The 22,516-nt window shown below is 37.4% G+C and overlaps 1 protein-coding gene across 6 annotated transcripts in view; it reads left to right on the top strand.

The window, feature by feature from the left end:
* TAB2 (TGF-beta activated kinase 1 (MAP3K7) binding protein 2) overlaps positions 1 to 22,516 on the top strand; it is an 87,162-nt gene that overhangs the window by 49,928 nt on the left and 14,718 nt on the right. For all 6 annotated transcript variants that reach the window (XR_007191547.2, XM_057310979.1, XM_048225932.2 and 3 more), the window contains one exon: positions 1,322 to 2,822. Coding sequence is in view for 5 of the 6 variants with exons in the window: in XM_057310979.1 (XP_057166962.1) it covers positions 1,322 to 2,822 (1,501 nt within the window). In the remaining variant the exon portion in view is untranslated. The remainder of the gene's footprint in view (positions 1 to 1,321; positions 2,823 to 22,516) is intronic.

Below are 22,516 nucleotides of genomic sequence, written 5' to 3'. Positions count from 1 at the left end.
TCACCAGGAATCCTTTTTCCCTATCCAGGTCCTGCATGTACTGCTGTATACAAAGCCCACCAGACGATGCCTCCCTTAACACAGTTCTTTGTACAGTAGTCTACAATACTCTCTGTTCAACTTAAAAACCACTTATTATTTGGCAGATAGTCATGTTTTAGTAATGTTAGCTTTTCATTAATCCATGGTTCGTCTCTCTAATTGAGTTACAGAACTCTTCTAGGGAAAATTTTGGTTCTATATGTCATTGAGTCTTCCACAGTCTCAGGACCTCGAAAAAACCAGATTGAAATCAAACTTGAACCCCCACAAAGAAACAGCTCTTCAAAATTGCGTTCTTCTGGACCTCAAACCTCCGGCAGTTCCTCTGTGCATATTTTAGGTGTTCAGTAAATATTTTCATGGATGATTTATGAGTAGTGATTGTCCATCTCTTGAGGATTCTTTAGAAATGATCTGGTTGCTTTTTTGTTTTAGTTTTAATTTCTGTAGAGTTTTGTATGGTGCTGTCTAAGGGCAGAGATACAAGCTCAGTTGTTCTAAGTGCTACTTTGAGTTTATTTCATACATATGTGTGGGAGATTTTCTTACACAAGAGGAAGCATATAAGGAATTGAGATGACTTTGTTGTGTTATTTTAGGACTTTTTAAATACTACATATATAATTTTTTTAAGAGTTTATTTATTTAGAGAGAGCATTCACGTGCAGGGGGAAGGGACAGAAGGAGAGGGAAAGAAAATCCTAAGCAGACGCTGTGCTGAGCATGTAGCCCGGCTGAGGACCCGATCTCACGATCCTGGGATTATGACCTGAGCCAAAATCAAGAGTCCGATGCTTAACTGACTGAGCCACCCAGGCACTCCCTACATACATAATTTTTTAATAGGTCATTAGTTTAAAACAATTCATATAGCACTTGAATGTACAAAACAATTATATAGTATTATATGCCTAATGAATATAATACTTGAATGGTTATGTTTCGTTCAGCATTCAAATGATGTTTTTAATTAGGTTATAATTTTACTGTATTTGCATAAATCCATTTTACTGTAAAATAGCTCCTAAAACAGAACAGTGACTTGGTTTGCTGTCGCCTATTAGCTAGTTAGAGAGCTTTTCCATTATGTTAGTAGTGAGGATTTGTAATTCAAGCACTAGCACAAAAAACAGTTCTTCTCAAATTAAAAGGTTCAAATATGTCTGTTAGACTCATATTAACTAATCAGTTGTTAATCACGTAATATTTTAGTAGTGATGAGATTGTAAGCATTACCTTCTGCTTGTTAACATCAAGCTATTTTTATTTTGTTTTATAGAATAATAATAACCTGGATGCCTGCTGTGCCGTTCTCTCTCAAGAGAGTACAAGGTATCTTTATGGTGAAGGAGACTTGAATTTCTCGGATGACTCTGGAATTTCTGGCCTACGAAATCACATGACTTCTCTCAACTTGGACTTGCAGTCACAGAATGTTTACCACCATGGAAGAGAAGGAAATAGAATGAATGGAAGCAGGACTCTAACGCACAGCATTAGTGATGGACAACTTCAAGGTGGTCAGTCCAGTAACGAACTCTTTCAGCAGGAGCCACAGACAGCACCAGCTCAAGTTCCTCAAGGTTTTAATGTGTTTGGAATGTCTAGTACATCTGGTGCTTCAAATTCAGCACCGCATCTTGGGTTTCAGTTAGGCAGCAAAGGAACATCTAACCTTTCTCAACAAACTCCCAGATTTAATCCCATTATGGTAACTTTAGCCCCAAACATCCAGACTGGTCGTAATACTCCTACATCTTTGCACATACATGGTGTACCTCCACCTGTACTTAACAGTCCACAGGGAAATTCTATCTATATTAGGCCTTACATTACAACTCCTAGTGGTACAGCTCGACAGACGCAACAGCACTCTGGCTGGGTATCTCAGTTTAATCCTATGAACCCTCAGCAAGTCTATCAACCTTCACAACCGGGTCCCTGGACTACTTATCCTGCATCTAATCCTATGTCACATACCTCAGCCCAGCAGCCAAACCAGCAAGGCCACCAGACCTCTCATGTCTACATGCCCATCAGTTCACCTACTACTCCACAGCCACCAACAATTCATTCATCTGGTAGCTCACAGTCTTCTGCCCATAGCCAATATAACATTCAGAATATTTCAACAGGACCTCGAAAAAACCAGATTGAAATCAAACTTGAACCCCCACAAAGAAACAGCTCTTCAAAATTGCGTTCTTCTGGACCTCGAACCTCCGGCAGTTCCTCTTCAGTCAACAGCCAGACCTTAAATAGAAATCAGCCCACTGTTTACATAGCTGCCAGTCCCCCAAATACCGATGAAGTGATGTCCCGTAGTCAGCCCAAGGTCTATATTTCAGCGAATGCTGCCCCAGGAGATGAACAGATCATGCGGAATCAGCCCACCCTCTTCATATCCACAAACTCGGGAGCAGCTGCTGCCTCCAGGAATATGTCTGGGCAAGTGAGCATGGGTCCTGCCTTTATCCATCACCACCCTCCCAAAAGTCGAGCAATAGGCAATAACTCTGCAACTTCTCCTCGAGTCGTGGTCACGCAGCCCAATACAAAATATACTTTCAAAATTACAGTTTCTCCTAATAAACCCCCTGCAGTTTCACCGGGGGTGGTGTCCCCTACCTTTGAACTTACAAATCTTCTGAACCATCCTGATCATTATGTAGAAACAGAGAATATTCAGCACCTCACGGACCCTGCTTTAGCACATGTGGATAGAATAAGTGAAGCACGGAAGTTGAGTATGGGATCTGATGATGCTGCCTACACTCAAGGTAATAATCCTGAAGGTGGGCTCACTTTCCAGGCCGGGCTTATTGGTGTACGTTTGACGGCACTGTAGAAATGGCTATCAGCATTATTATTTCATCTTTTTTAAGTGTCAAATCATACTACTTTTAAAACCTCTGAGAGTATTCATACAAATTGTGAACTTCATTTTTACTGTCATAGAACTTAGAGTTTGAAGGATAAGGTTATTACATCTGCAGCATAATCCACCCTGGTTTGCTTTCTTTCTTAATGTTTTAGCACTTTCTTTTCAGTTAATTCTCTTCTCTGTGGTGACGTTGACTTGCCCCTTAAAATTTCTGCAAATAAAAATTCATAAAAACACATCTTAGTAAGAGATTAGTGGCCTCATATAATCGGTAAATCTGCCTTCTTTGACCAGGCGATTTCTCTATTCTTCAAGTATTTTCATTTTTCTAATATAATATTGTTAGTCTTATTTTATATCAAAATCTAACTTCTTACAAGTTCCTTAACCTCTAAGAGAGATTTTGAATTCTGTTTTTAATATTTGTTTCTTTCAGCCTCCCTTAAACGTTAAGTAACGCAGCCTTTCTTTTTATTTGAATTGTGGATAAAAACGTTAGTTGATCTATCTCACTTGATTATCCTTTTCTGAAATAGACTAGTTGATACTGGTTTAATACTAAATTATATCTGCGTTAATTCAAGTAGAGATAATTTCTGTCATATATATTTTATTTGGTCCCTTAAGTTACTTGATCTTCAGTAGGAAACCATTAAACTCCTTGAGATAAGAAAGTGGAGGTTAAGTGTTTGTTTTCTTGAATATTGACGCAGGTTTGTAGATCAGCTAGGAGTCCTTTAAAGCAACAACATATCATGTAGTCATCTTTGTATCCGCAGTGAATTGTTCCAAGTATTGTAGATGGGAAATACTAGGTTATCACCCCCTTGCAACATGCAGCCCCATCTGACCACTCGTGCCACTTGTCTTTTAAAAATTTCTAAAAATAGTGATTTTACTGCTGAGTTTCTCAGAGGAGCCTGATTGTTTGGGTTTATTTTATGTTTTAAACTACTATATTCTTGTGATTCTCAACTCAAGCTGGGCTGTGATGCTTTCAGATTTCATAAACACCTATGGAGCTTTCAAATAAGGATGCCCAAGGGCTCATCCCAAACTTACTCAGTTAGAATCTCTGAATGGTGAAGTCTAGGTGTGTGTGTGTGTGTGTGTGTTTTGAAAGTCCATGGTGATTCCAATTGCACTAGAAATTGTGCTAAAACTGGAACCATTTTTATTTAGTTTCGGGCGGTACGTGAATTTTAATATACCAATATTTATTTCACTGACATTTAATTCTTATTCTTCTCCCACAGTCCTCTTCTCCTTCTCTCCTTCCATCAAAATAGCAGATTTAGAAAGTTGCTGTTTCTTAAATGGAGAGTAAATATTGTGAAGATAATTTGTAAAGGGAATTTTCAATTGCAATAGACATATTCACATTTAACTGGAGTGTGAATATAAAGTGTTGCCTAAAGTTGCTATTTCCAGTTTCTCTCATTCTCTTTTGAATCTATTCCATTCAGGATTTTACCCACTAGAGTCACCCAGAACTGCTCTTGTCAAGGTCATGAATGACAGCATTGTTATAAAACCCCTGGTCTCCTTTCAGCCCTCATCTTCCCTGATGTATGTATCAGCAGCATTTACCAGTCAAGCACCCTCTTCACTGTGAAGCATTTTGTTCATTTGACTTCTATGATACTACTCTAGAATCTCCACCTCTCTTTTTATTCTTAGCTGGTTCTCCCTCCCTCATCTCTTACCTCTTTATCCTTCCACTTCCCAAAGAAATGAGATCAAAACCTCAAAGTTTAATCCTTAGGCCTTTGCTCTTTTCTGTCTGTACCATTCCCTAGTTGATCTCATTCAGCCTCATGACTCTAAATATTATGTGCTAATGCTGGAACGCCTGGATGGCTCAGTTAAGCGTCCCACTCTTGATTTCTGCTCAGGTCATGATCACAGGGTCGTGGGATCAGACCCCACATCAGGCTTCATGCTCAGCTCAGTCTGCCTAGAGAGTCTCTCCCTCTCGCTCTGCCTCCCCCCCCCCACTCTTAGGCACGTACGCTTGCTTTCTCAATAAATAAATAAAATCTTTTAAAAATAATAAAAATAAATATTATGTGCTAATGATTCCCAAATTTGTAACTTTAACCTGGACTTATTCCCCAAATTTCAAGCCAGTTTATTTAACTAGTTATTTAACATCTCCATTTGAATGTTTACTGGGCTTCTCAAATTTTCTGTATCTGAAATACCTTCTGACATTCCCCCAGCTTACTCTTATTATGACCAGTCCTCCCGTCTCAGTTAATGGCAACTTAATTCTTTTAGTGCTTAGGCCAGATACTACAGAAACACCCTTGATTCCTTCCTTCTTTCATATTTCACATCTAATTTGACAATAAAGTCTGTCAACTCTAACCTTCAAGGTGTATCAAGAGTTCTCTCTCTTCTTACCACCCTGTGGTCACCACTCTGGTCTGAGCTACTATCATCTCTCAGGTGAGTTATTGCAGTAGCTTACCCACTTTCGTTCTTGCTTCCTCATGGTCTTCTTTCAACTCAGCAGCCAGAGAGACACTGTTAAAAAACATAAGTCGGATTGTATCACTCCTCTGCATATGATGGCTCTTTCATTCAGAGTAAAAGCTGTGAAGCCTTGCATGACCCACTGCCCATCCCTCATCTCTTTTCCGTCTGCTTACCGCTTCACTCACTCTGTTCTAGCCCTGTTGGCATTCCTTAAACATGGAAGGCATGCCTTAGGCTCTTCGTACTTGCTGTTTTCTCTGTCTGAAACTCTTCTCCCAGAATCCACAGTTAACTCCCTTCAGATCTTTACTCAAATGTCACCTTCACCTTTTCCATGCGATCATCTCTGGTCTTCCTGTCTTAATCTCCACCCAGCATGTCCTATCTCCATCCTTACTTATATTTGCTTAGAGAGGGGGGAAATGAATAATATTAAGACACATCATAATACCTGCTGAAAACTTAGTATGTGCTAGGCAATTTTCTGAATGCCATTTATTTCTCACAACCAACTATAAAGTAGACACTAGTATTATTCCTGTTTTCAGATTAAAATACTTAGGAACAGGGGCCACCTGGATGGCTCAGTCAGTTAAGCATCCAACTCTTGATTTCAGCTCAGGTCATGATCTCAGGGTCATGACATCGAGGCCCACGCTCAGTGTGGAGCCCACTTAGGATTCTCTTCTCCCTCTGACGCCCCCCCCTGCACGCGCTCAAGCTCTCCCCCCCCCAATCAATCAGTCAGTCAATAACTTAGGAACAGACTGGGTAAGTTAAGTACCTTGCCAAAGGACAAATAGCAGAGTCAAAGATTCTAACTGAGGAAGTTGCCAACAGAGCCCACACTCTTAACCACAGCACTATAACACTTTCCACATTTTCAAAATAAACCTCCGGAAAGATGCTTCAGGTTTGTCTTGTAGCTTCACATAACCCCTAGTACATCATTGTGGGGGCCACATGTGCCCCAGTTTAAGAAGTGTGAAGCTAAAAGATCACTCAATAAAAAGTTAAAAACAGGCAGCTATAGGGAAGGAAATCACAACATACAGATACAATTAGATAAACAACTTGAAAAATAAAGTAATGCCCTGGAGTGGTATAGGGAGCACCTTCTAAAGGCACCTAAAGGTTAAAAAAAAAAAATTGCTGATGAGTGAAGGCTCTGGTTTGAGAGCTCAAAGCCTACCGAAACAGCAAATAGCAAGGTTCCTCAGAATCTGCCACTCACATTACTTCTCTTCACTAACAGCCTTCAGACAGTTTAAACACCCACACTCACTTTCTTTAAACATATCTACATACATGTGGAATTTCATAACATCCGTGTGGCCGTGCGTCCTTGTATTAGCTGTCTGCGTGCGCTGTACTGGGGGAGGTCCTGCTCTTCAGCCTTTCATCTCGTTTTCTTCTGTTTAGTACGGGACTGCTGTTACCCAGATTTATGCATATCCAGTGACAAAGTCTTGATCTAGTGTTTCTTTGACTTGGTTCCATTAAGTTCAAAGGATTGTTCTTTTCTGAAAATGCATCTTTGATGATGTTACCTTACATGTGTGGTGCCGTGAGCTTTATACAGCACTCACTACCGTACTTCATGCGGCGACCCACAGAATACCGACCTTTAAGCACGCATCTCTTCTCAGCTCTGGTTTGTGTGGGGTGGGTGATAAAGAGAAAAGAAATTCTCTGCCTCCTGCAGTGCAATTGATCTTTCTAAAGCTGCTGGAACATACAGTTTCCAAGTAGGAAAAGAAGCTGAGCCAGGTCCTAGAGTCATAGGAAAATAGTTTTCTCAAATTGAGGAGAGAACGTACATAAACAAATTTGGTAAACAAAATGCAGTATTTTTCATTTGTGTTTCATCTGACATTTAAAATCTACAATAAAACATTTCACAAATGAGAATTTACGTTTATAAAAGATGCATTGTTGGATATGCCCTCTTAGAATGAGCAGAAGAAAAAGGGGTAAATTAACAAACTTCTACTACAATCCCGTTCATTTCGCCACCAAGCCTCGCACCATCACTGCAAAAGGAAATAAATTACACTTGAGTCCTTAAACTACCATAGGAAGCAGAGACACAAATGCATGCCCGATGGAAAAGACAAATTCAGGTTAGAGAGAAATTCCATTTCATTGTCTGTGGATGAGAAGAAGACTTATTTTACCTGCTGAGAAGAACAAATATTGAAGTGAAAATTGCTCAGCAGTAGTAAGGTTACTATGTAGCCAAATAGCTACATTCCCCCCCTTGAGTCACTACCTGACTCTACCTAACTTCTGAAAGTACCAGTAAATACCTGATCATTCACTGTATTCTGAGACTTTCTGGTGTTCCTCACCTGTTCATAGAAGTATGCTTTTAGTAACATTGGCAACTTCTATGGATATGGAGAGCAAATGCTTCACCAATTCAAACCTGTTTTCATGGCAGGGAAGGGAAAGGGCCTGCTTTCGATGCCAAAGGCTCTTACCAAACTACCACTGAAGCCAAAAATGATTTCTTCTTTGTTATTTCCAGAAATCCATCTGTGCAGTACTAAAAATTACATCCATAAAGGTCATAAACATTTTTAATGATACCTCAGTACTTTTTTCCAGTTATATTTTTGGTTCTATCATATTATTAAGCAGTAGCCTTAACTTTGAGCCTAAAATAGAAAAACAAATTAGAAAAATACGACATGAAAATTAGCATCTTGGCCTCTGAATTTCTCATTCCTCGTCATTTTTTTTTAACCAGTGCTTTCCTCCAAATCACTACACCTATCTATTCAACAAGATTTAATAAAAATGCTTAATCTTGACAAAAAATGAGAGTGCTAAATATTCTTTTCAAGAGGAGATATAACTTCAGTTCAGATTTTTAAATGTGCATTTTGCCTTTATTTTATACATCTGATTAGAAATGCCATGTTTTAGAATGTTGACCTACTTTGTTGACCTTGAGATTATGTTAAATCATTAATGAAAATTAAGCGTAATTGACATCAAACCTGCAGAATTTTCATAGGTTCTTCCCAATCTCAAGACTAACCACCTTTTTTAATTTGAAATAAATCTCAGGGTTGGAAGAGACTTTTAAAGTCATCTCAAATTCTACCAAGGTTATCCAGTCCATTTGCCCAGCCAACACTCAGTCCTACAAGGTCTCTAGTAAGTGTAAATCCATTCTGTACATGCTTGCGCACCTGAAGAGAAACGAGCTGCCTCCTAAGGCAGCATACTCCACACGCTGTCTCCTAGCAAGTTATTTCCTATTTAAACTGGTCTCTTTGAAAAGTATTACGCAACATACACATATGATACATTTCAACCCCCCCAAAAAGGAAGATGAAATAAAAATGTGTCTCCTTTCAGCCCCTGCCTGTATCTTCCCACCAGCCCTCCCACCACTTAACTCTCAGAGGTAACCTCCATTAGCCACTTTATCCTCCTTGTCTTCATAATCACATGCACACACCCCTCTGTAGTGGGGATACACTATCCGTATATGGGTATATGTAAATACACATACGCAGGATTTTATAATCTATACATACCCTATGGCATATATAACGAACATTGTGGAGAGAGACTACACCGTTTCTGCTTAACATCTTAAGATCATTGCATTTCAGCATATACAAATCTGTGTCATTCTTTTTTAAAAAGTTCAGTCATGGGGCACCTCGGTGGCTCAGTCGGTTAAAAACTTCAGTCATTATTTTAATAGCTTTATTAAAATAGAGTTAATCCTGTGAAATTCACTTATTTACAGAGTACAGATCAGTGATTTTTGGTATAGTCACTTATGTGCCACCATAAATACCACCAATAGTAAACATTTTTATCACCTCAGAAAGAAACTCCTCACCTGCCTATCCCATTACCCCCAGCCTTAGCCCTAAGCAGCCACTCATCTACTTTTCTGTCTCTAGATTTACATCTTCTAGACGCCTCATATAAATGGAATTACATAATACATAGTCTTCTGTGACTGGCTTTTTTCAGCTGGCGTAATGTTTCAGAAGTTCATCCGTGTTGTAGCATGTGTTGGTACTTCATTCCTTTTTATAGCCAAATAATGTGCTATTATATAGATACATACTACGTTTTTGTTCATTCATCAGTTGATGGACATGTGGTTGTTTCCATCTTTGGCTGTTATGAATACTACTGTAAACATTCATGTACACTTTTTTGTGGACATTTTATTTCTCTTGAACATATACTGGGAGTGGAATACCTGATTCACATGGTAATTCTGTGTTTAACCATTGAGGAACTGGCAGACTGTTTTCCAAAGTGACTGCACCATTTGGCCGATTCCACCAGCTGTATATGAGGATTTTGATTTCTCTACATCATCAACAATATTTGCCATTGTTTGACTTTGAATCTTGCCATCCTACTCACTATAAAGTAGTATCTCATTGTAGTTTTGATTTGCATTTCTCTGGTGGCTAATGACATTGAGGATTAGCACATGTGTTTATTGTCCACTTGTGTATTTTCTTTGGAGAAATGTCTATTTGTATCCTGTGCCCCTTTTAAATTGGGTAATTTGTCTTTTTATTATTGAGTTGTATGGATCTCTGTATATTCTAAATGTAAGCCTCTTAATATGATTTGTAACTATTTTTTCCCATTTTGTGAATTTTTTTCTCTTTTTTTAAGTAAGCTCTACGCCCAACATGGGGCTTGAACTTAGGACCCCCATAATCAAGAGTTGCATGCTCTACCGACTGAGCCAGCCAGGCACCCCTGTCTTTCTGTTTTCTTGATAGTGCATTATGAGGCAGAAAAGTTTTTAATTTAGCTGCAGTCCAGCTTATTTATTTTGCTGTTTCTCCTTTCATTGCTCATGTTTTTGGTGTCATATCTAAGAATCAGTTGCTAAATCAGAAGTCATGAGAATTACTCCTGTGTTTTCTCCTAAGAGTTTTATAGTTTTAGTGCCCTTATTTTGGTCTTTGATGTATTTTGAATTAATTTCTGCATAATAGAATGAGGTAAGGGCCTAACTTCATTCTTTTACATGCAGCTTATCCAGCTATCCCAGCACCATCTGTTGAAAAGACTTTTCTTTCCTCATTGAATGGTCTTGGCATCCTCATAGAAAACCAGTTGACCATAAACCCATGAGTTTATTTCTGGACTCTTAATTATTTTTCATTGATGTATATGTCTACCTTTATGCCAGTACTACACTCTCTTGATTATTGTTACTTTGCAGTAAGTTTTGAGATTGAGACATATAAATTCTACATTGTTCTTTTTCAAGATTATTTTGGCTATTTGTCGTGTTCCATATAAATTTTAGAATCAACTTGTCAATTTCTACAGAGAAGTCAGCTGGGATTCTGATACAAATTGCACTAAAATAGTTTTCTATATATACTTGATTTTAAAAAATGCAATCAGAACAAAAGGGTGTGTAGTGAAAAGTTGTCTTTATCATTTTTTTGGTCTCTGTGTCTTTGAGAGTATTTCATGTCAGCAAGTGCAGATCTGTTTTCTTAAAAAATGGCTACATAGTATTTTGTACCATAATCCATAACCAGCCCTTTCTTTATAGATAGACCTTAAGGTCTTGGTTTTACAAACTGCTGCAATAAAAATCCTGTACATACTTATTTATGCCCATGTCCAAGTATGTTGGCAGAAGAGATTACCAGGAGTGGAACTGCTGTGTCAAAGGATATGTGTATTTTTAATTTTGATAGATATATCATTTATGCTTGGTTATGTTTCAGTAACAAACTGTCTTTAACAACCTAAGTTTATCTCTCGCTCACTTGCCACTATAGATTAGCTGGTGGGCTCTGTTCTCTATCATCCTCACTTAAGGACCCAGGTTGAGGGAAGCTCCTTTCCATGCCTCCATGTTTGTTCAGGCAAGACAAAAGAAATACAGCAAATCAGTACTGATTCCTTAAGCTTCTACCCTGACATGTTGTTACTCTGTAGTAAAGCAAGTTACAGAGCCACACCTAACCACATCTGATTGCTAGAGAATGGGGAGGCATAATTCTACCATACACACCTAAAAGGCAAAGAGCCAGAAATATTTGGTGAGGGACACTCTGATGACTACCACAGAACATGTTGCCAGTTTTGAGACTCTAACTTCCAGTTTAAGCTCTCATATTTGTAAAATAAGGAACACTTTTGGTGATGTTTATAACAATGTTCTTTTCCTTCTTCCCTCCCCTACCCATCACTATGTAAGTGATTGGAAAAAAATACATCTTTGTCAGTCTGGTAGGCAAAAATGTATTGTTTTGGTTTTTAAAAATTTGCATCTTTAATATGAGTGAGGTTGAGCATCTTTTCATGTATTAATTTTTAAGCTGTTTGTATTTTGTGAACTTGCCTGTTTTTATGGGGTACCTAGTCTGTTTTTTTCTAATACATTATTACTTTTAACTTGATCAATAAATTTTTTGGTTTTATAATTTTTTTTTACTTTCATATATTCAAACTTATCAACCTTTTTTTTTTTTTAAGATTTTTTATTTATTTATTCGACAGGGATAGAGACAGCCAGCGAGAGAGGGAACACAAGCAGGGGGAGTGGGAGAGGAAGAAGCAGGCTCATAGCGGAAGAGCCTGATGTGGGGCTCGATCCCATAACGCCAGGATCACGCCCTGAGCCGAAGGCAGACGCTTAACCACTGTGCCACCCAGGCACCCCCAAACTTATCAACCTTTTTTTCTTTCTGGTTTCTAGGTTTTATGTCTTATTTAGAAACTGGCCCTTCACAACATTCCAGGATTTCAAAAGATCAGAAATCTTGCACTTATCTTCTCTTAAATTATAGTGATATTCTTTGCAACCATATCGAACTGGCCTCATTTCTCTTTCCTATGGCAGCCCTTCAAAAACTTGAAAATAACTGCCATAGTCCCCTTTAAAAGGATAAGCCTAAGCTATAAACGTCCCCAGTTCCTTTATGGTTCATTTAGTTGTATTTCTTGGAGGCTCTTTTGGTATCTCTAGGGCCTGGTTTTCTTTTTCTCTAAAACAAAAATTTTAGACAGTACCTGTATTTTAATGCTGTAAGATTGCATTTAGAATCTTACTTATAGGGGCGCCTGGGTGGCACAGCGGTTAATCATCTGCCTTTGGCTCAGGGTGTGATCCCGGCGTTATGGGATCGAGCCCCACATCAGGCTCTTCTGCTATGAGCCTGCTTCTTCCTCTCCCACTCCCCCTGCTTGTGTTCCCTCTCTCGCTGCCTGTCTCTATCTCTGTCGAATAAATAAATAAAATCTTTAAAAAAAAAAAAAAAGAATCTTACTTATATACAAATAAAGGCCAACAAAGTGTTTATCTAGCGGAAGCCTCATACTCATCTATTATTAATATGAATGTATAAGTCATTTAAGTTTCTTAAAAATAATTACAGGAGTTAAGCATCATTCCTCATAGTTCTATTATTTCTGTTGCCCAGATTACAGACCCAGTTGCAGCACTATTGAAAGACCTGATTTCAAACTCTGCTGAAAGATGGCAAAATAGAAGAGAACATCAGGATGTTTATTTTAATGAGTAATTACCATCTCTGAATCCTTTGTGAGTCCATTACTAAATAGGTGACAATAATTACACATTGGCATATACAACAAATACCCCTGATGTCAACAGTTACAGTCCAGAAAAGTCTTGATTTATTTTAGACGCTGACATTGTACCTCGTTTTAGGTACAGTGATTTAGGCATGTACCTGACTTAGGCTTATAAAATTGTCATGACAGACAAAAGTATAAAAGACATTAGAAATAAGTATCTATTATGTTTCTGATGGCAAATTTCTCTCTCTCTCTTTAATAAGCCCAAGATCTTTGTATCCATGAATACCTGTTACATTTTCCAGTGGCAAAGGTATTCTTTTAATGTGCACACTGCATCCTCCCTTTTTTTTTTTTAACTTTTGGAGAAATTAGATGTTATTTACACTGTAAAATACCTAAAATTAGTAAAGCTAACACCATCTGAAACTTGAAGTGTGTTTTTCTAATTACAAATAAAGTTGAGTAAGAAGTTGTTTCCGTCATTCACTGGAAGTTGACAAAAGCTGGGTAAAGACTAAGATTTCTAAAACTGCTGCTTAAAAAAAAATGCCTAGAGGAGTGGTTTAAGGGCCCTAGTATTTGAATTAACTAATAGTTATTTTAACAACCACAAGAGGGAGTTGCATGCTTAAATTACCTTTATCTATTAAAATGTAATTTTGACTGAAAGAGAGTTTAAAAGGTACTGAATTTTTTTTCTTCGTTATTCATCCTCCCTCTCCCTTCTTGTGTATTTCAAAGGTAAAGTAGATAGGTAGGTTTAGAAAACAAAGTCAGTGTGTGATCGAGATGTTAAATACATCAGCTATTTTATTTCCTTGGTAAAAGTAGCATATTAAAAAAAGCCATCTTTCTGCATTGTGAGCAACCGAGAAGTCTTGCCATATTTCAAAATGTATTCAGTTGTGCTAAGTGATAAATACTAAAACCAAGCATTCAAAGAGACTCTAAAATAAATTTCACATTTCTGTTTTATCAATATTTCTATTTCTTGGACCAAAAATTAGTATTTTACTCTATCATTCATTAGAAGTCAAATTGTTGTCATTATTTTATGTTTAATAGATATTTATCAAGTGCCTACCATTGTCAAGGTTTAATACTAGACACCCGTGTTACAAAACTGAATTCAGTGTTTACTCTCAAGGAGTTTGAGGTTTAGTTGAGAGATGTACTTAATAATGAAAAATCTAAAATGCTGAATTTTTTCGAGTGTGAAATGCAATGAATTCATCTAACAAAAAAAAGTTTCTCTGTTAGTGGGATACTGATTTATAAATACAAAGTAATAATATATAAGCTCTTGAAATAGTTCAACTTTGTTTCCTTCCTTCACACTTTACTCACGGTATTAATTTATTTAATGCCCTTTGAACAGGTAGTATAGAAATTAACTTAAGCTCCTTTACGATTAAAATTATCTTGGGGGTGCCTGGGTTGTTCAGTTGGTTAAGCATCTGACTCTTCAGCCCAGGTCTTCATCTCAGGGTTGTAAGTTTAAGCCCTGCATTGGGCTCCACATCCAATCCAGAAAATCTTGGATTCCAGTACTGTAAAAATTTAATTAATGTGTTTTTGGCTGAATGAAATACTGTTACAATGCAAATATCACAAATAAAACTAAAGCACAGTCTTTACCGATGCCTTATTATAGTTTAACTACTCACATATGACTGGATGTTATTTTTATCAAGGTATACACACTTGTATGCATACATTTATATATATATATATTTTATAATACCTGTTATATATGTGTATATACACATATATGTATATATGTATCTTCTGTATACAGACACAATTATGTATCTAGATTTAGGTTTTTCTTTAAATTATCCTTGTTCCACATTCAGTGAACTCCTTCAGTTTAAAGGCTAGTGTCTCCCTTCAGTTCTGGAAATCCCCTCCTGATTCCCAGTTTCTCCATTGTCTCTTTTCTAGAACTTGTCTTATTCAGCTATTTGACATCCTAGACTAGCCTTCTATTTCTCATTGTTATATCCTCAAGTACTCTACTTCCTATCTTTCCTATTCTGTAACTGAGTATACTTCCTTAATTTTTATCCCAACCCATGTATGAAATTTCATTTCAGCAATGATGTTTTTAATTTCTAAGAACTAATTCTCTAATTCCTTTCTCACAGCAGATTGTTTTATGGGTGTATGAATATCTCAGATCTCTTAATTATGCTAATTAGGATCTAAGTTTTTGTCTGTCTCCTGAATTATCTCTATTTAATCTGGGTTTAGTCTTTCTCTTTTTCTAGATCTTTTACGTGTCAGATGTTCCTGAAATGTATGGTGATACATGGCTCTTGGTTCTTATGTAAGAATGAAGGACTGTGAAAGCTAACTCCATTAGGTGGAGCCTGATTCAGAGCAAAACTGTCTTTATAAAAAGACTATAATTACTTTTCTTCATTATGAGTCTAATAATGGTTCTTAATGGATATGTATTGTATAATGGTTTATACAGTAAAGGTTAAAATTGGTAGACAGACCACAACTAGAGAAAAAGAGTTCATTGGCTTTAGCTGAATTTTCATAGTGATTCACCTTGGCCCCGCCCTCTTTTCTTTGTTGTTCATCTTTCTCAGATTTCTATCTAAAAATCCCAAGCCACAAGTGAAAGTGAACTAGACACATAGAAATCCAGGCACTTAGAAGAAAGAATTGCTATGAAATAGAGGGTCATATCTCTTTGCTACTATCTTCAGAACACTTTTTATTTTGTTTATAATTAACAATCATACTTAAAAGATCCTGAATAGTCTCTAAACTATATTTGTCATTTCCAAGTAACATAGTCATTATAACTCTGCTCTAAGATTTTGTTTTCACTGGAAAGAAATCTCTCATAAATTCTGAGGCAATGGATTCATAGTATTTTACTTCAGGGCTTCAGTCTAATCATAGGATATATCTTGCCATTTTTCCCAGAGGCAAGCCATGTCTTTAGCTGTTGTAAAAACTCCTCTCCTTGTGAATTCCCAGGGATGTAATATTTTTCCTATCTCAGAAACATTCTGAAGAATTTACTCTTTAACTTCAAAATATCCCCACAACCTTCAGCAGCTCTGGCTCCTTCATTTCTCCTAAATCTTTTTGAATCACATTTCTGCCTGTTGTTGTTAAAGGATGTCTCCTACTAATACTGGTCTTCTGTGTAGCTCTCACCTCTGTGGTTTACTTTCCTATTTTGATAGAAACATTAAAAATATCATATTGGGGATTACTAGTGGAGCTCTCTGTGACTAGGAGAGTGTTCAGCCCCTGTCCTGCAATGTATGTTCTGAGATGCGTTGGTTCAAAAATAAATTTGAATGTTCTTCTGTGTTTTTTGAAACCGTTAAAGTTGAATGCTAGCTTCCCCCTCACCCTTTTATCATTAAGTAAAGAAGCCTCTTTATCTCATAACATATTTTGCCCTGAAATCAATTTTTTTTTTCTGAAATGAATATTACTACACTTGCTTTATTTCAGTGTTACAGTCGCCTGGTATGTCACTTTCAAAACTTCTCTAGTGGGGGCACCTGGTTGCTCAGTTGTTTGGGTGGCTGGCTTTTGATTTCGGCACAGATCATGAGCTCAGGGTCCTGGGATCAAGCTCCCTGTCAGGCTCTGCACTCAGCAAGGAGTCTGCTTAAGGATTCTCTCTCCCTCTGTCCCTCCCCGCCCCACTGTTGGGCACGCACTCTCTCTCTTTCTAAAATAAATAAACAGATCTTTTTAAAAAAACAAAAAAACAAACTTATCTAGCAGCCTTCAAGATTTTCTCTGTCTTTGGTTTTCAGTAGTTTGACTATGATGTGTCTGGTTTGTTTTAATACTACTTGGAGATCTCCGGCCTTTTTGATCTGTGATTTGTTGTCTTTCCTTAATTTTGGAGGGTATTTGCCCATTATCTCTTCAAATATTTCTTCTGACTTGTTTTTCACTGATTACATGTGTATTAGACTGATATTTCCTGCATCTCTTGGATGCTTTGTTCTTTTTTTCACTTTTTTCTTCGTGTTTGGGTAATATCTGTCTTTCAAGTTCACTGATTCTTCTGTATCCAGTGTGCTAGTAAGTCTGTTGAAGGAATTCGTTATCCCTGATGCCATATTTAATTTCTAGCATTTGACTTTTTTTTATGATTTCCATTTCTCAAATTATCTCTTTGTTCCTGCCTGTTGTCCACTTTTTAACTAGATCCTTTAACATATTAATCACAGTTAGTTTTAAATTCCCTGTCAGGTAGTTCTAGCATCTGGGTCATCTTTTAGTATGGTTCTGTTGATTGCCTTATCTCTTGGTGATAAGTTGAATTTTTCTCTTGCCTTTCTGTATGTCTCATAGTTTCTTGTTGAATGCCAAATATTGTGTGTAAAAAAAAAACAAAACAGAAGAGACTGGGATAAGTAGTATTTACACCCAGAAATGGGAACACCTCTCTTTTCTGTGGGTTTTTAAAGGGCTGGGTCAGTTTAGTTAGGAACGGAGCTGGGTTCAAGTTTTGATGTTGCCTTTAGTGTACCACACACTTTGAATATCCCCAGCAATTGGCTGCTCTTACTTTGTGCCTCTTAGAGTGGTGCCCAAAGCATAGAATATTTATTTTACTTTAGTCCTTTTACTCCTGACCTTTCTGTGATGGGGCCCCCTTTTACTCAAACTTCCTAATATGATCAAGTCTCCACATGACCTGATAAAGGGCCAAATAGTAAATAAACTACGTATGAGTTTGCAAGCCATGCAGTTTCTGTCACAGCTATCCAATTCTGCTGTTGTAACACAAAAACAGCCACAGACAATAAGTAAACAAGTGAGCTTGGCTGTACTCCAGTAACACTTTTTTCACAGAACAGGCAGTGGGCTGTTTTTGTCCAGTGGTCCATAGTTTGTTGACCACTTGTTTAGAGCCTTGTTCTTGCGCACACACACACACACACACACACACACACACACACACAGCATCTCTCCTACCTCTATAATGTAAGCCCCACAAGGGCAGGGATTTTTGCCTGTTCGTTGATTTCATAAGTAGACTGTCAATATATTAAAAGAATGTGTGAGTGAATTGTTTTAAATGTGTTTCTTATGAACAGCATGTAGCTAAATTTTAAAAATCTAACATGCAGATCTCTTATATCTAAACAAATACATTTAATTAAATTGCAGTTGTGATTACTGATATATTTGGAATTATTCTTGTCATAATTTATTTTCTATTTCTTTCCTTTTTTCTTCCTTTCCTGCCATCTAAGTTTAATCAGATCTTTATTATATCTCCTTTTGTTTGGTCTTTCTTTTAACTTAGAAACTGCATTCTATTTAGCTTTCTCTAATAGTGATCCCAGAATATTTAACGTGTGTGTGTGTGTGTGTGTGTGTGTGTGTGTTTAAGTAGACTCCACACCCAACAGCAAGAGTCACGTGCTCTACTGACTAAGCCGGCCAGGCGCCCCTAACATGTATAGTTGGTTTAGCAACATTGGAGAGTATTCTTCCTAAATACTTTAAGACCTTAGAATGCTTCTCTGGTCTTCATATTTCCAGTTTCTTGTTACTTTCTAATGTTTTAGTTTTTCTTTTTTCTAAGCAATTTATGCCACCCCACCCACTGCCATGGTCTTTCTCCTTTGTTTTAGAGTTAGAACTTTATTTGGATTTATTCATCTGTTCTTTCCTTTTGTATTAATTTCCATCTTATCAAAAAACATCATTAGTAGTTCTTTCAGCAGCAATCTGTGGTTGGTAAATTCCCCCAAACTTTATCTAAAAATGTAGCTATTCATCCATGTTCTGATAATCTAGTTAGATGATCAAATTATGCCATTATCTTCTGGATTCTGTTATTTCTTTTCTTTAAGTTTTGGAAAATTTTCAGCAAGCATCTCTTCGAATTTTGCCTCTCCTCCATTCTTTCTGTTGTCTCCTTCTGGAACTCCTTTTTAGATTTATGTGAGATATCTTAACCCCTTTCATGTTTGCTGTGGCTTTATCTCTGTGTGTTCTGGGTAATGATCTTAGATTTATCTTCCAGGTCACTAACTGTCTTTGACTATATCTAATCTGCTGTTTAATCTATTTGACTTTTTCATTTCACTGACTGTATTTCATTTCTAGAAGTTGTTATGGTACTTTTCCTTTTTTTTTTTTCTTTCCAAATTTTTATTTAAATTCTATTAGTTTAACACATAGTGTAATATTGGTTTCAGGAATAGAATTTAGTGATTCATCACTTACATACAACACCCAGTGCTCATCACAAGTGCCCTTCTTAATGCCCATCGCCCACTTAGCCCATCCCCCACCTTCTTCCCTCCATCAACCCTGTTTGTTCTGTGTAGTTAAGAGTCTGTTATGGTTTGCTACCCTCTTTCTCTCTCTTTTTTTTGCTACCCTCTTCTCTCTCTCTCATATGTTCATCTGTTTGGTTTCCTAAATTCCCGCATATAAGTGAAATGTGGTATTTGTCTTTCTCTGACTGACTTATTTTGCTTAGCATATCCACTCTAGCTCCATCCACATCATTGCAGAAGGCAAGATTTCATTCTTTTTGATGGCTGAATAGTATCCCACTGTGTGTGTACATACATATATATGCATACACTAAATGCTGTACCTACGGCTTCTTCATCCATTCGTTAGTCGGTGGACACTTGGGCTTTTCCGTGGTTTGGCTATTGTTGATAACGCTGCTTTAAACATCAGGCTGCATGTACCCCCTTTGAATTTGTATTTGTATCCTTTGGGTAAATACCTAGTAGTGCAATTTGCTGGATTGTAGGGTAGTTCTATTTTTAACCTTTTTGACGAAATTCCATACTGTTTTCCAGAGTGACTGCACCAGTTTGCATTCTCACCAACAGTGTAAGAGGGTTCCCCTTTCTTTGCATCTTCCCCAACTTCTGTTGTTTCCTGTGTTAATTTTAGCCATTTTGACAGGTGTGGGGTGGTATCTCCTTGTGGTTTTGATTTGTATTTCCCTGATGATGAGTGATGTTGAGCATCTTTTCATGTGTCCGTTAGCCATCTGGATGTCTTCTTTGGAAAAATGTCTGTTCATGTCTTCAACCCATTTCTTTACTGGATGGATTATTTGTTTTTTGGGTGTTGAGTTTTATAAGTTAATTGTAGATTTTGGACACTAACCCTTTATCAGATACATCATTTGCAAATATATTTTCCTATTCTGTAAGCTGCCTTTTAGTTTAAGTTTGGGGGCTCTTTCTGGACCATTGATTCTCATGGTAGATCACTTTCTTGTTTGGTCATGGTTTTCTGTTGAGAGCTTCTCTTCATTGAGGGTTTTTCCATATGGATCCCATAGTAATAGCTCCCTGGTAGTGGAAGTGGGTTGCATTTGCTTCTGCCAGGGCCTCCAAGGAAATCACTAGCCTGGGGATAATTGTCATAATAATTTCTCACCCTGAGGTTCTCTCTCTGCTCTTACAGTATAAATTTTGATCACTCATATGTGATATAAGTTGGGTTTCAGTTTCTCAGGAAATCTGTTCTCATCCTTGCTTCACAATAAATAGTACCACAAATGTATATCATGTTTTATCATTTCAGCATAAATATAAACCATTGTTTGGTTTTTAGAGAATATTGAAGGATTTAGTCATTAGGGAGAACATCTTGAGTATTAAGAAATGATACTTTTAAATAAAATAATCACAAATTTGAACAAATTTCTAAGTAATGCCACTTGAGACACATTGTTGGCAAGATGGTTGGAGTTTAGAAATGGAGGAAAGTATATTATTCCACATCTTCCTCTGCCTTGTCCTTCATTCTTACTGCAGTCCTGCTGCCAGCTTTTCTTCTCTTTTTGTCCCACTCAAAAAATAACAGCCCACATCCTCATCTTCTTTTAGGAGAATGAACAAACCCTAATGTAGAATTCGTATATTTTGGAAATAGAGGGATAAAACTGCAGTTCAGATAAATAAGTCAAATTGATAGAAGCCTGACAAAACAGGTTTGATAGGGGGGGCGCCTGGATAGTTCAGTCGTTAAGCGTCTGCCTTCGGCTCAGGGCCTGATCCCAGGGTCCTGGGATCAAGTCCCGCATCGGGCTCCCTGCTCTGCTGGGAGCCTGCTTCTTCCTCTCCCACTCCCCCTGCTTGTGTTCCCTCTCTTGCTGGTGCTCTCTCTGTCAAAGTAAATAAATAAAATCTTAAAAAAAAAAAAAAAAACTTGATAGGAAAGTAACAAAGACACAGCAAGTTTTCAACCAGGAACATGTTTATCTCCAAAAACACCTCCCTGCAGTGACAGAATATATATTAAAATGGGAGAAAGTTTAACAGGGTTTTAGTGTTTATCAAAAAGAATCAGCCATAGTTTTTAAAACTTGAAACATTATGCCCTCGTTTTTATTTCTTCCAATAAATAAGAAAGAATTACAGAGGGAAGCATCTACAGATTATAACAGTGTCAGATTTTGTTGGGAAAAATTATCAACTATTTGAAGTACTTGAGCTTAACGGCCTCCCCCACTCCATACCCTAGTTCTGGTTCTAGAATATACTGCTAGAGTGAATGGCCCAAATATACCTTAATATGCCAGAGCCTTTTTCTTATTTTTTAGATTCATAGAAATTTCAGATTAGTTGAAGATAACTGTTCAGCATTAACTGTTTAATCTACTTGAGTTTTTCATTTTAATAGCTAGTTTTCATTTTTAAAGGTTAATTGTACTTTTCTAAATCTGCCTGTTTTCTCATGGTAGAATCATCCTGAGCTGACGTTTTATAGAAGTAGATACAGGTATCTTCACTCCCAGTCCAGTATCCTAAAAAAGAGGCCTGCATTGTCCAAGGATTAATCACAAGAACATATGCTGATTGTTATGGCTTAATAAGGTTTCCCAAGCAGTTTATCATTCATGCTACAGGATTAACTGCATAGTTTCTTTCTTTAAAAATCTTAGGAAAATAAGGGCACCTGGGTTAAGCATCCAACTCTCGATTTTGGCTCGGATCATGATCCTCAGGGTTGTGAGATCGAGCCCCATGTCATGCACTGTGCTGAGCATGGAGCCTGCTTAAGATTCTCTCTCTCCCTCTCCCTTTGCCCCTCCCTGCCCTATGTGCTCTCTCTCTATCTCCTTCTCTAAAAAAACAAAAACACAAATGCAAACAAAAAAAATCTTGGGAAAATATCTCCACAAATATAAGTGATTTCTTTAAGTGGTATCATTTTTACTTTGTGATTTGAACAATTTAATATTAATGTTTCACATTTTAGAGCACCTGGGTAGCTCAGTTTGTTAAGTGTCTAACTGTTGGTTTTGACTAGGGTCATGATCTTGAGGTCTTGAGATTGAGCCCCATATCGGGCTCTGCACTGAACGTGGAGCCTATTTAAGATTCTCCCTCTCCCTCTGCCCCCCTCCCCTCCCCACCCCTGCTCACATGGTTGCACTCTCTCTCTTTAAAAAAAAAATTAACAATTTAATGTTAACATTCGTATGGATTAAAATCATTCTGTTTTATTTGTTGCATACAAGAAAATGGATTTAGCTTAACCCATATTCCCTTT

The sequence above is a fragment of the Ursus arctos genome, unplaced genomic scaffold, assembly GCF_023065955.2.
Source record: "Ursus arctos isolate Adak ecotype North America unplaced genomic scaffold, UrsArc2.0 scaffold_13, whole genome shotgun sequence".
Classification (NCBI taxonomy): domain Eukaryota; kingdom Metazoa; phylum Chordata; class Mammalia; order Carnivora; family Ursidae; genus Ursus; species Ursus arctos.
The sequence above is the reverse complement of the archived record's forward strand: the minus strand, read 5'-3'. Positions and strand labels throughout refer to the sequence as shown.